At 38.6% G+C, this 14973-nt stretch overlaps 1 protein-coding gene across 13 annotated transcripts in view; it reads left to right on the top strand.

Moving 5' to 3' along the window:
- Nucleotides 1–14973, top strand: part of Ints10 (integrator complex subunit 10) — a 33167-nt gene that overhangs the window by 4554 nt on the left and 13640 nt on the right. For 7 of the 13 annotated variants that reach the window (XM_048801649.1, XM_048801648.1, XM_048801640.1 and 4 more), the window contains exons 5-12: nucleotides 173–254; nucleotides 736–876; nucleotides 2562–2733; nucleotides 4331–4500; nucleotides 5757–5890; nucleotides 10284–10440; nucleotides 11585–11667; nucleotides 12673–12825. In XM_048801649.1, the coding sequence (XP_048657606.1) occupies nucleotides 173–254; nucleotides 736–876; nucleotides 2562–2733; nucleotides 4331–4500; nucleotides 5757–5890; nucleotides 10284–10440; nucleotides 11585–11667; nucleotides 12673–12825 (1092 nt within the window). The remainder of the gene's footprint in view (nucleotides 1–172; nucleotides 255–735; nucleotides 877–2561; nucleotides 2734–4330; nucleotides 4501–5756; nucleotides 5891–10283; nucleotides 10441–11584; nucleotides 11668–12672; nucleotides 12826–14973) is intronic. The other 6 variants (XM_015499533.2, XM_015499534.2, XM_048801647.1 and 3 more) reach the window with 1 other exon arrangement.

Here is a 14973-nt window from a genome sequence, read left to right as displayed (position 1 = left end):
TTTTTTTTTTTTTTTTTTTTTTGTGGTGCTGGGGATTGAACCCAGGGCCTTGTGCATGTGAGGAAAGCACTCTACTGACTGCGCTATATCCCCAACCCCCATATTATTTGTTCATGTAATTCTGACATCTTAAACTGCACACATTTAAATGGTTAATTTTATTTTGAAACAGTTTGGCCTTGGGGAGGTACTTTTAGAAGCTGAAACTATCGAAGAACAAGAATCTCCTGTTAACTGCTTTAGAAAATTATTCGGTAAGAAATATTGTATTTTGTATTACTTCCTTGGGGTGAGTAGAGTATGGTGGGATAGGTCATTTATGGAATGCAGAGGAACTCTTTGTATTATTAAATTCAAGTCTTAAGTTTTTTTTTCAATCCAGAAAGCATTTTAAACAACTTTTAGACTTTTAGTTTGTAATATTTGAACTTCTGAAAGAATATGTGCAGCCTTACATATAAGTGAGAAGCAAGATCATAGCTGTCTGAGTCCATCACCACCCAGTGTGAGTGCTGGACCTTTTCCCACAACTTTGGATCTGCTTGGGCATTTTTTCACTGCCTCCTTTCACTAGTATCCCTTTGCATGGCGATTTTTAAGTAAGTGTGCCATAGGGGTTTTCCCATATGTTTTAGATGCTACATTAAATGAGCTCTAATGTGGATTTTGTTATTGCCAGAACCCTAAGGTAACTGACAACCTGATCAGTTTTTTCTTATTTTTCCCCTTCCACAGTTTGTGATGTCCTTCCTCTAATAATTAACAATCATGATGTTCGGTTGCCTGCCAATTTATTATATAAATACTTGAACAAAGCAGCTGAATTTTATATCAACTATGTCACTAGGTCTACTCAAATAGAAAATCAGCATCAAGGTAAGTGGGACTATCCTGCAATTTTATTTAGACAGGATTTAGTAACATTGCAACTTTAGAAATCCCTTATCAATTCGACTCCTGACCTATGAATGCATATAGTTTGACAGTTTTTCTAAAGGATGTTATCAAGAAAACAAAATATTACATTAAGAAATGACATGTTTCAAGAACCATTTCTATCCCTTGATCAAAACATTCTAGTTGCTGACCTGTAACATTAATGCACTTAACTCTTATAGGTACCACAGCTCAAAATTCACTTCCTTCTTAGACCAGAGGCCAGTTGAGATTCACATACACAGTCATGCATTGCTTAGTGATGGGAATGCCTTCTGAGAAATGTGTTGTTAGGAGATTTCATGATGCAGACATCAGAGAGTGTATGTGCATGAACCTAGGGGGCATGGCCTGCGACACACCTAGGCTGTAGAGTTGAGCCTGTTGCTTCTGGGTGCTAACCCTGTGCGGTGTGTTACCGCACTGAATACTGCAGGCCAGTGTAGCACAATGGGAAATATTTGTCTAAATAGATCTAAATGTAAAGAAGATCCAGGGACAGGACTGTACACTACTGTAGACTTTATAACACTGTACACTTAGGTTACACTAAACTTATAAAAATTTATAAATTTATAAAAAATGTATTACTGAAGTAATAAATTAACGTTAGTTTACAAAAAAAAAAAAAATTTTGTGTGTGTGTGTAGTACTGGGGATTAAACCTAGAAGGTCTCTACTATTGAGCCACATCCCAGACCCCTGTTTTTCATCTTTATAAGCTTTTTTCTGTTAATTAAAAAAAAATTTTGCTACACGGGCTGGTGCACACCTGTAATCCTAGCAACTCAGGAGAATAAGGCAGGAGGAAAAGGCACCCTCAGCAACGGTGAGGCACTAAGCAACATGGTGAGACCCTGTCTCTAAATAAAATAAAAAGTAGGCCTGGGGGTGTGGCTCAGTGGTTGAGTGCCCTTGAATTCCAATACCTGGTACCTCCTCCCCAGTTTTTTTTACTATGCCACACACACATACTAGCCATGGCTACTCAGAGTCAGGATCATCCATATCACTATTTTGTACGTCCACATCTTGAGCCACAGGAAGGTCTTCTAGGGCAGTAGCATACATGGAGCTGCCAGCTCCTACAGTAGCGATGCCAGTGTTATTTTGGAGTCCTTTCTGAGGAACCTGCTGGAAGCTCTCAAGGAGTTGTCACTCTTTTCAGAAATATGTCCATGGTACTTTGCTTATTTTTTCCCCCCATTAGATTTCCTTTTAAGTGGAAATCACACCATGATCTTTTCTCTCCATTAATGAAACCCTTTGGGTATTGGTACCCATGTTTTCAAGCCTGTTAGGGAACTTGTTGAGGTCTACAAAAGCTGCTAAACCTTTCATTGTGAATTTTATTGGGGGTTCTTCTCTTGCAATTTCCTTTTTTCTTATGTCTTCTTCAGCTCATGTTCACTAGGTAATAGGAGTTTTTCAGCTCCATTTAATCCTGTGGGACTGCTGTTGGGTGAGCAGTCCATCACTGACCGAAGGTGACTGTGATGTGTTGGGGTTCTGCACTATGTTCTTTTGAATGAGGAGTTAGACCTTTCTTTATGAAGTTACTGTTTATTACATAAATAGTAAGTAGTAATGTTAATTGTAGGCTACTTTTTTTCCTCACATCTCAGGTGCCCAAGATACGTCTGATTTAATGTCACCTAGCAAACGTAGCTCTCAGAAGTATGTAATAGAAGGGCTCACTGAAAAGTCATCCCAGATTGTGGACCCTTGGGAGAGGCTGTTTAAAATTTTGAATGTTGTTGGAATGAGATGTGAATGGCAGATGGATAAAGGAAGACGGTAATAATTTATTTCTGAAATTGCCTATCAAATTTTTGATTGTGTAATCTTGGGATCCTTGTTAAAAAAAATTACTTTTCTTTTTTAATTCCTTTATTTATTTAATGGGGTGCTGAGGATTGAACCCAGTGCCTCACATACCATGGCTCAAACCTAGAGCTTCATGCATGCTAGGCAAGCACTCTACCATTGAGCTACAGCCCCAGCCCTCAAAAATACTTTTTTAAAACTAATATAATGCATAGGTACACTTATTTGGGGGAAGATTTTGTAATATTTAATATTTATGCAAAGAGTGTGGTTTTTCACTTTATTAAATGACTCCTAGTTGAAATATAGACTCATAAACAGATATTGAGTTTGAAGCTTTCCATGATAGTTCAGAGAAAAGAAAAGTTACTTGACATGTGTCTGTCATGAAACCTTGGTCTGATTGTTGCCCTAATTCAAAAGCAGACATTTTCAGACTACAAAAAATAATTTTAATATGAATAAGACACTTCTTAAAAGAAGAAATTCAGATGGACATCAAATTTGTGAAAAAATGCTGAACTTCATTAGCCAGCAGGAAAATGCAAATCAAAACCATAATGAGCTATCACCCCAGTTAGAATGGCTCTTATGAAAAAGATAAAAAATAACAAATTCTCATTAAGATGTGGAGAAAAAGGAGTCTTATACACTGTTGGTGGGAATGTAAATTAGTGTAGCCACTATGGAGAACAGTGTGGAGATTCTCCCGGAAGACTGAAGGTAGGAATGCTGCATTGATCCATCTCTTCCATTTCTGGATATTTTATCCTAAGAAAATGAAATGAGCATGTCAGAGACAACTGCAATGTCCAAGTTCATTGCTTCACTATTCACAATAGCTAAAATGTAGAATTTACCTAGGTGCCCAACAGATGAATTTGTATAAAGAAATTGTGTTATTTATATGTCATAGAAGATTATTCAGCTTTAAAGAAGAATGATATCACTTGTGGCAAGGGATAGAATTGGAGGACTAAGTGAAATAAGTCAGATACAAAAAGACAAATTTCACATATTCTCTCACATGTGGGTGTTGAGAAAAATCAATTAGAATGTATAACAGTGATTACTAGAAGGTAGGAAGGGTAGAAGAAAAGGATAGTAAGAGGTTAGATTACAGTTTCCCAAACACAGTTAGATAGAATTAAAAAGTATTCTACTGAATAGTGGAAGCACAGTAGTTTACAACAAGGTTTTCTTTCTTTCTTTTCTTTTTTTTTCGCGGGGTAGGGTGCCGGGCAAGTATCTTACTGCTGAGCAGTGTTATCCCTAACCCCACAACAACTTCTTATATATTTTATGAATAACTAGAATAGAGAAATACAAAGGCTCCGAACCCACTTGGTTATAAAGGAGTTGGAAACTAAATTATCCTGCTTTGATCAGGACAGATTATACAGATGTATTGATATATACCTATAGCAGATGCCTTAAATATGTATATTAAAAAAAAATAACTTAAACAGTTGCATTTGGTAAATGTAGATTCTATCAGAGCCTTTCTTTAGACCTTTTGCTGAGGAGTTCAGATAACTGATACATTTTATCATCCTCTGTCTTTCAGAAGCTATAGTGACATATTGCATAGAATGAAGGATCTCTGCAGATACATGAACAACTTTGATAATGAAGCACATGCAAAATATAAAAACCAAGTGGTTTATTCTACTATGTTAGTCTTCTTTAAGAATGCATTCCAGTATGTCAACAGCATACAGCCATCTCTCTTCCAAGGTTGGTTTACCATCTTTTTTTTAGAGTTTTCTAAAATACTTGTTTAGTAGGGATGGTGAGGAGGACACAGCTGTTTACTTTCTCCTTTGTTTTTGGATCCAGAAACTGTAGAGTAGTACTTGTGCTCTTTGTGGCTGGTGATTTATTTTGACTTAGTTTGGCTTAAGTTGGTAGTTTTTAATGTAATGTTTTATTTAAAATTCCTATGTCAAGGATTATAGTGGTACTTGTGAAACTAAATAACAAATCACATGTCACTATTTTGAAAAAAGAGCAGATGTAGCAAAGAATTTAAGCAGAGTGGATCTCCCTGGGAGTAATGTTACCCTCCAGAGGATATTTGGCAATGTCTAGAGACATTTATTTATTGCCACAGCTGGGTAGGGAGGAGTTGCATCCATTTACCTATTAGCATCCAATAGGTAGAGGCCAGGGATGGTACCAAACATCCTCCAGGTCACAGGACAGCCCAAAAGGTTAATAGTGACAAGGTTGAGAAACCCTGGTGTAAGTTATTTGTCCATATTTTGACTGAATGGTGTGGATTAAATTTACAAAACAAAGTTTACAAAAATTTACAAAGACATTACCATAGGCAAAGATTTAAGTGAGATGTTAAATAATGTGAATTAGTTCTAGAAAGTTTGAAAAATAGAAATAAGAAGGTAAAGTCACCCACAATAATTTTACTTTTTTGTATTGCCTTATAGTTTTTCATGTTCTTATTTTGTTTGGAGTTTATAACCATATGTGTAGTTTTGTTATCTTTTTATAGTAATTTTATGACTCATGCTTATTGTAAAAAAAAAAAAAAGTTAAGAAACAAAACAAATACGAAGAGGAGTGACCACTTGCTTTCATCAGTGAGAGAGAACATTTATTAACCATTTAGTTTTTTCCTACCTATATATACTTGTTTGTTCACCTATTCAGGATCACAGTGAACAAGTTTTATTTTGTTTTTTGTTTGTTTATTCATTTTAAGAAATGATACTTTTTAAAATATGTTCTAATTAGTTTTACATGACAGTAGAATGCCCATGATACGGCATACATAAATGGAGTATGACATATGTACATGCATGACTATATGATGTAGAATCCCACCATCATATAGTCATGCATGTACATAGGGTAATAATGTCTGATAAATTCTAATGGGCTTTGTTTTGTGTGATGATTGCCACACTTCAGCTAATATTAAGTATCGTTTTTCTTGGATGTTTTTTACATTTGGTGTTTTCCGCCACCTATAGGTCCCAATGCTCCAAGCCAAGTTCCCCTGGTTCTTCTTGAAGATGTATCAAATGTGTATGGTGATGTAGAAATTGATCGCAATAAACACATACATAAGAAGAGGAAACTGGCTGAGGGAAGAGAAAAACCCATGGTAAATCCTTTTAGATACAATTAACAGTATGTGTTTATGGTTTGCTAGACATGAATTTTGTAAAATATGGTTTCAGAACTCAATTGATAAAGCTTATTTGTTCTTTTAATTATACAGTATAATCATAGTATAAATGGGGGGTCTCACTGGAGACAATCTTATTTCCAAGAAACATTTGGCAATATCTAGAGACATTTTTAATTGTCACAGCTATGCTCTGGTTGGGGAAAGGTTGTTAATTAGTTATCACCTAGTAAGTAGAGGCCAAGGATGGTGCCAAACATCCTCTAGCTCAGAGGACAATCCAAAAGATTAATAGTGACAAGGTTGAGAAACCCTGTTATAAGTTATTTGTCCATATTTTGACTGGATGGCATGATTTTAATTTGTGAAACAAAGCCAAGATGACATTGCACTTGGAGCAGGGTGCTATAGTGGGTACTGGCCTCAGAAGGGCAAGGGCCAAGGTGTAGGAGTACTCTGAACAACTCACATGCAATCTAGGAAGGCTTTCATGGAGGAGCAGCATTGAAATCTGCCTGTAAGGGATTTCGTCACCTGGAATTGGGAGGTAGATTTTGTTGAGAGAGGACCATGTGCACAAAAACACAAGAGGCCAGAGAATGTGAGTTTTCCATCTTCTAACCCAGCTAGGCGGCAAGCCTATGCAGGACAGCGATTTCCTTTCTTAACGATAAAGTCACTAGTGAAGGCCAGTGTGTACAGGAAAGTGGAGAGGCCCTAGTTCAGGAGTCAGCACACTTCTCTCAGTGGTCAGGTAATAAATATTTTCAGCTCTGTTGTTATAGTGCAAAAACATCGATAGACAATGCATGAACAACCACCATGGTTATGTTCCAATAAAACTTTATTTACAAAACAGGATTGGTCTCACAGATGGCAGTTTATTAATCCCTGCTGTTGTCAAAATGCCCAAAGGGAACCAGGAGCCTCACCTATTTTTTTCATTCCTCTTCCCATATTTTCAATTTCTTGACTCACATTTCTTAGTCCTTGAGTAGCGCTTTTGAGGATCCTGGGTATGATGAGAAATGTGCATTAAGGTTCCATTAATTCAAAGTCTCTAAAGGCTCTGTAATAAGAGGGTGGATTGGAGCCAGGAAGACATAAAACTCTTCTGAATTCTCACAGGTTAATAACCTTTGTTATATTTCCTCTCAGAAATATACAAACAGTTCTGCAGATTATTTGAGGTCTGACCATGAGCCCCAAGTTGACAACTCTTCTTACCAGGTTCTCTCAGATGCCCTGTGTCTGCTCTTTCTTTCTTGCCTGACATTCCTGGGTGGGGAGATCTCGTCAGTGCTCCTTGATGCCTTATCTAGATGCTTCATGAAGACTTCACACATCCCTTTCTCTCATGTAGGAACAGGTTTTATTACTGGTGTTAAGTAAAAGTAACGACTTGTCTCCATATAATTCAGTATTTAACAGCCCCAAACCATCATTTTCTCTCCTTTCTTGCCATTCGCTGTTCTGGTTCAAACCAACAAAATTTCTGTGCTAGACAATCAGTGGTCATTCCCATCTTGCACCCTTGCTCCCCACAGCCTCTTCTCTACCCTGCAACCAGGAATCTTTTGAAACATGAATCAGATATCACACTCCTGCTTTACAACCTCTGACAGCTTCCTGTGGCACTGAGACTAAAGCCAGAGCTTGCAAAGCCCTCCTGAGCGGGCTCTTCCTTCTGCAGCTGCACCTACAGTATGTACTGGGTGCCCTCACACCTGACTTGCCTCCCAGCCTCATCCCTTGTCCAGGCTGTGCTCTGTGATTTTCTCTCCGTTCCAGGCTGGAGCCTTGTCACTAAGCCCCAGCCCAAATGTTTCTCCCTCTAAAGCCTCCCCTGAGCACTCATCTTAAGGAACTGCCCAGTGGTTTCTTTTTTATTAACTACTATCTATTCTTATTTATTTATTTTTTGATTTCCTAGCTGTGTCCCTTCACTACAGCACAAGTTCCATGGGGCCAGGGACTTTGTCTGGTCCACTAGCGCCCTGGTGGGCATCAGTGGATGTGTGGTGAAAGAGTAAATTCACATAGATTTGGGCAGTGCTCCCCACCTGGTACACGCTTGAGTATGTCCCCTGCAGTTAGGAGAACTGCTGCTTCAGCACATCCCCTTAGAGCTTCAGAGGGTGCTTATCATCTCTAAAGTAATTTCTCAAGATTTTACAAACTATTTGGAATTCCATATAATTCCCCCAACATCTGGAGTCCTCCACAAATTCCTGGTCTCATTTGGAGTCAGAAATGTTTTTTATAAGTTGCAACAGTTAAAAAATACACAGCATTCATGATGTTGATATTAGATTGTCACTGCTTGGGAATAAACAGGACCCTGAAGAAACAGTATACCTGAGAGAGAGGTTTGACTTATGGAAGGACACATGTCAGTCCCGAGGGAGAGCACAGCTGGCTGTTCCCAGGGTACTGGTGACCATTGCCTTCTCTGCAGCCCATTCTCTTCTTTGGCTTTATAAGCCTTAAGATGAAGAGCAAAATAAGTAGAACTCCGACTTGTAAATCCCAAGGGTGTTACTGGATAAGCACATACAAATTTCTGACCGAACACCTTCTACAGGAGAGTGGAGGTAACCAGGGTGGCCCTGGAGAGGAGTTATGAGTGGTGTGTTTCTCGGACAGAATGTCTTTGGGGGCTTGGATTTTGAATTTTTTCATACTACATGACTGTTATTTAGGAAGCAAATTAAATAATGTCACATATTTAGGGGGAAAAGTGAATCATGAAGCAAGTACTATTTAAGCCATATCTCTAAATTGAAGAATCTAATTTTTTGGCTTTTATAAAACTGATGTTTTGAAATTATTGGAAAATAAGACTTTATCATCAAAAAAATTTAATTTTAAGTCAAAGCTGAATGTAAGAATATAAAGATGACATTTTTTAAATAAAGCTGAATTGTTAAATTTAAAAGATTTTATTATACTCATAGAATATTCTTTTTTTAAATGAGAGAGAGAGAGAATTTTTTATTTATTTATTTTGTTTTTGTTTTTGTTTTTGTTTCCTTTTTTTTTTTATTGGTTGTTCAAAACATTACAAAGCTCATGATATATCATCTTTCATACATTTGACTCAATTGGGTTATGAACTCCCATTTTTACCCCAAATACAAATTGCAGAATCACATCGGTTACACACTCACATTTTTACATAATGGCATATTAGTGACTGTTGTATTCTGCTACCTTTCCTATCCCCTACTATCCCCCCTCCCCTCTCCTCCCATCTTCCCTCTCTACCTCATCTGCTGTTGTTCAATTCTCTCCCTTGTTTCCCCCCCCTTCCCCTCACAACCTCTTATATGTAATTTTGTGTAACATTGAGGGTCTCCTACCATTTCCATATGCTTTCCCTTCTCTCTCCCTTTCTCTCCCCCCACTCGTCTTTGTTTAATGTTAATCTTTTCCTCATGCTCTTCCTCCCTGTTCTGTTCTTAGTTGTTCTCTTTATATCAAAGAAGACATTTGGCATTTGTTTTTTAAGGATTGGCTAGCTTCGCTTAGCATAATCTGGTCTAATGCTATCCATTTCCCTGCAAATTCTATGATTTTGTCATTTTTTAGTGCTGCGTAATACTCTATTGTGTATACATGCCACATTTTTTTTATCCATTCATCTATTGAAGGGCATCTAGGTTGGTTCCACAGTCTAGCTATTGTGAATTGTGCCGCTATGATCATTGATGTGGCAGTATCCCTATAGTACGCTCTTTTAAGATCCTCAGGGAATAGTCCGAGAAGGGCGATAGCTGGGTCAAATGGTGGATCCATTCCCAGCTTTCCCAGGAATCTCCATACTGCTTTCCAAATTGGCCTCACCAATTTGCAGTCCCACCAGCAGTGTACAAGTGTACCCTTTTCCCCACATCCTCGCCAACACTTATTGTTGTTTGACTTCATAATGGCTGCCAATCTTACTGGAGTGAGATGGTATCTTAGGGTGGTTTTGATTTGCATTTCGAGAGAGAATTTTTTAATATTTATTTTTCAGTTTTTCGGTGAACACAACATCTTTATTTTTTTTTAAGTGGTGCTGAGGATCGAACCCAGTGCCCTGCTCATGCCAGGTGGGCACGTTACCGCTTCAGCCACATCCCCAGCCCGAATATTCTTTTTTTAAAATATTTATGTTTTAGTTATAAGTGGACATAATACCTTTATTTTATTTTTATGTGGTCCTGAGGATCAAATCCAGTGCCTCACACATGCTAGACAAGTACTCTACCTCTACAACCTATTCTTTGATATAAAATCCATGGAGGCAGAATTAGCAACAATAAATATAATGTTGTGGCATGTGTCTACTCATAACTTTGAATTTATTATGTTCACATTTTCAAAGCAGAGTTCAGATGACGAAGAATGTTCGACAAAAGGAAGAAATCGTCACATTGTAGTTAACAAAGCAGAACTTCCAAACCCCATTGAAGTGTTAGAAAGCTTTAAATTGGCCCGGGAGAGCTGGGAGCTTCTCTATTCCCTAGAATTCCTTGACAAAGGTGAGAATGTGCTTGTGATATTGGTGGTGTTTAATTTTTTTATATAAAATCATGCTAGAAAATCATGTTACTTAAAATGTCAAGTGTATTATGGCTAATTAAACTAATTACAGAAGCTCACACATTTTACAGAATTCTTTTTTGAGCAGAATATCTTTTTAGTTAACATTTAAACAACTGTTGACTTCTTAGCTTCCACTCAAAGGGTCTGTTATAATCAGATTGGGGTGGGCTTGAGGGAGTTTCAGTCTTTCTTTTTCTTCAGTATTTGTGTTGCTGGATTCCTATTTTTGTTTGTGTTTCTGGCTGGGTTTCTTTGAGTTGTTCTTTCTTGTTGTTTTGAGTCTTCTTCGGCTGTATGTGTCTAAGAATACAAAAGGTATTTCAGTTTTTATCTACACCGACTCTGTTGCCTGGAGCACTCATCCAAAAGCTGTAAAAAAAGCATTTTTAAAAAAGTATGGACATAAGATTAGAGGGGTTTTTATTTGCATAACATTTAAGTCTTTGAACATTACTTAGAGTTCACTAGCTCTTTGCTGACCAAGCATCATTACTGTACTTTGGAATCAAGGCCTGATGCTTTCCTTGTAGCAGTGGACACTCCTCCCAGCCTCCTGTCACATGCAAAGACAGAGCCTGTGGGCAGGTGTGTCGTGTCATGTTTCCTAGGTCAGTGAAGCATCAAGCAGTTTCTCTTTGTTGCATCTAAAGTAGGAATACATATGTGACTATTTGAAGGAGATTTTTCCCATAATTATAAACTTATTTTTTAAAAACTTCTTGGTATCATTGTATGTTTATTGTTTTAACTGGGTGAAAATGAAGTGGACCTTTTCAGTGGAGAGTAAAGTAATTTGGAAGATAAATGAGGTGATACAAGAAGAGCACAGCTCTTGGCACATAAAGTGTGTTTGCACATGTTGGTGTCTCATAAAAAATGCTGCTTGTGTATCACTGATAAGAGTTATGTTCTAACTTTACTTTCCAACTGAAGCTCTGGAATGTGGTTTTAGAAATTAGTCCGAAGTTTCTGTGCAGCTCTTGGTAATTTATCTGTTGTTCCTACTTGCTGGGTTTGTTAGTTTCATTTCCCTTCTATGTTACATGTTTTTGGTGAATTTGCTTTTGAATTCTCACTTAGAATTTACAAGAATTTGTTTGGCATGGAAGACGGATACGTGGCTATGGCTAAGAATCTTCCTCACAGATATGATCATCTACCAGGTAGAGCGGTATGCGGGTTCCCGTATCTGCACACGATGATGATTGTCTCAATCAGACTTTAACCTACAAGGCGCATTGTGTTCCCCCATGGGCTGCATTGTTGCTCATTCACAAGGCTCAGTTTTCAGTGGCTAAGGGATTACGATCCACTTTCACCTCCAAGTACCTCCAGAATGACCAGGCCATCCCTTCCCATGTTGCCCTTGGGGTGTCCAGGCACAGTGGAAGTACAATTTTTAGTTTCAATAGAAGATGAGTACTTCTCAGCCCTTCTTCCCTCTGCTCTGGTGGAATCCAGCCTGCCCTTCACCAGCTTCTTAGGCCTAGAATAGTGAACACAGACAATTTGCTAATGAGATGTAGAAATGGAGAGGTTGCTGCAGCCAACCTTCGTAAAGGACAAATGGCATTAGTAGTAAAATATTTCTGTCAAGAGCTTGTGTTACTCTCTCTAGTTTTAAGACCTAAGACCAGGAAGGAAAGTCTTTGTATAGTCAGCTTCCGTATCTGAGTATTCTGCATCCACTGATTCGACCCACTGTGGATAAAAATGTTTGGAAAACAGATCATGTCCGTACTGAACCCACAGACTGTTTTTCTTGTCATTAGTCCCTGAACAATATCAACTATATGTGTAATACCTACATTGTATTAGGTATTGTGAGCAATCAAGAGATGATTTAAAGTGTGAAGGAAGAAGTATGTAGGCTATATGCCAGTACTACATGGTTTTATGCAAGGGCCTTAAGCATCTACAGATGGAACCAATCCCCTGAGGATTCCCGGGGATGACTGTATTATAAAATACTTCCATAATGAACTTCATCTAGCTTTAAGTAAGGCAATTAGGTTCTGTTGCTGTCTCCTTTTGTTCTACTTAGCTGATGCTACAGAGGTCACTTATTTGTAGTTGTTTCCTGGTAGCTGTATTTACTCTGGGAGCTTTGGGTATTTGTTGGGTATTAATGGCATTGTTTATTCCTCCTGCTGCTCTCTCTCTCTTAGGGTCAATATAAAAAGGCGATAGCCAGCCTCCATCATTTAGCAGCTCTCCAGGGATCACTCTCTCAGCCACAGATCACAGGACAGGGGACTTTGGAGCATCAGAGGGCACTCATCCAGCTGGCGACCTGTCACTTTGCCCTGGGGGAGTACAGAGTAAGTGCAGGGCACCTTGCGTGGAGCCCGAGGTATTCCAGACCACCCTGTGCTTTCTCTTCCCTAGAATGGCTTTTTAATACAGAGCATGTTTTTCTGCATTTGATCTTTCTGCCTGGATTTAATGCTTAATCTGTTGGCAGAAACCACAGTGATTTCATTTTACTTAATTTTCTGTTTACCATAACTTCCCTGAAATTAGTTCAGTACAGTTCAAATTTCTTATTCATGGTTCAATTTTGTTGGAAGGCAATTTAAAATTTTTTTGCCTGGTGTCTCTTTATTTTTCTTATTTATTTATTTTTCAGCGTCACATGTCTTTAAAGTGTAATCCGTTCTGTTGGGCTTAGAAAGAAGAGGCCTTCACTAATGGGAAATGGAGGATTGATATTTAGCTCATCCAGACCTCAGGTTCTCTTTTGGGGTGTTGAGGACACCATAGGGTATTGCAGGAGCAGGTTTGTGAATGGATCTGTTTGCTCCCAGAGGCTGAGTCCTGCTGCAGGGTGGGGACCACAGTTTTTACCTTTGAATTTCTTATAACAGCTACCACAGTGATTTGCACAGCAGGAATACACAATAAACCTTTTAATTCAATTAAAATAAGATTGTTTTTATGTATGTAGTGTACTGTATAAATTCAAGGCCACTATTTAACACACAGATTCTTATTTCTTTTCATGTCTATGTTAAATTTGTTACTTTGTGATTAAAGTCCCTAATTTTTTAACTTGAACTCTGAAATGATTTATAATTGCTGTGATGATTTTTGCAGAAATAATTTGGTAATATGTAAACTTGTACATTTAAAATTGAAGATGCTTTTCCATTATTACTCATGCAATTATCAGGTACTTAATTCTAAGTTTCAGTTAATTCCTTTTGAGAACTTGAAAGAGCACAATTTATCCTCAGGTATATGTATATGAATACACACACGCACGTATACATGCATACATATATAAAAATATATGCCACATAGAATTACCAAGACATGGCGTACTGCTCTTCATTGTACTAAGGTATATAACATAAGTTTATAGATGTTATTAGGCCAGGGCTTCAGGTTCCACTTCTGAGCTGACCACCCTCAGGCCTCTATTGCAGTGGCTAACTTACCAGATCTCCTGAATCTCTGGATGCCTCTTTTCAGCTCAGACTCCATCCATCCAGGTGTGAGTTTTCTTAATTCTCTGGCTGTTTTAGTCTACTTAGGCAGCTGTAAAAATATAGCCATAGCCTGAGTAGCTCATAAAAACAGAAATGTACTTCTCACAGTTCTACAGGTGAAGTCCCAGGTCAAGGTGTGGGCAGAGTCAGTGTCTAGTAAGAACCTGCTTTCTGGTTTATAGGAGGGACAGGGGAGCTCTCTGGGGTCCCTTTTGTAAGACCCTCATGACCTACTCACCTCCCATAGGCCCTACCCTCCTGGTACTCTGACATTGGATGCTTGTTTTAATATATGAGTTGGGGGGGGTGGGGCGGGGGATGGAAGGGGGAGTGCACACCACAGACATTTAGACCACAGTAGCGACCCTTAGATGTGGAACTCTGAAGTCATAGTTCACTCTTGATCAAGCCAGTCTTTCTAATTCTTCCAGTATGATATTAAACTATTTTCATTGTCCCCACCCAAATCTCTGCTTTTCAACTGAGGATAGTCTTTTTTCCAAACTTATAAAATCATGGTCATTGTGTCTAAGATAACTGCTTTCCTTATTCCACTTAACTAAAGTGTTAGCTTTCTACGAGCTCAGTGTTGGACCAGGCTTTGTGGTGGGGTGTATGGGATCCTTGCATCCAGAGGTGGCACAATTGGAGTTGGAGAGAAAAGTATGAATGTTTATCTAGGTTAAAATAAAATATTGTTATGCCCAGACATTTGCACAGTAGACATTTGGGGAAGGCACTCCATGTACTGGCTCTGGGATGCTGGGCCAGTTGCCTCCCTTGGACTGACTACCTCTTAACCACCAAGCTACCTATCTCTAAGCTAGAGTTCACGATCCCATGGCCACTGAAGGGTCCCAGATGTGCTAAGACAGGGATTGATTCCTCAGCCCTCAGGGCAGTCGGCAGTGGCCTAGGGCAGCTAGAACTGCCTAGGGTCAGTGGCTGCCAACTTGGAGCAGCCACGCAAACATTGTT

The sequence above is a fragment of the Marmota marmota genome, unplaced genomic scaffold, assembly GCF_001458135.2.
Source record: "Marmota marmota marmota unplaced genomic scaffold, marMar, whole genome shotgun sequence".
Taxonomy (NCBI): domain Eukaryota; kingdom Metazoa; phylum Chordata; class Mammalia; order Rodentia; family Sciuridae; genus Marmota; species Marmota marmota.
The sequence above is the reverse complement of the archived record's forward strand: the minus strand, read 5'-3'. Positions and strand labels throughout refer to the sequence as shown.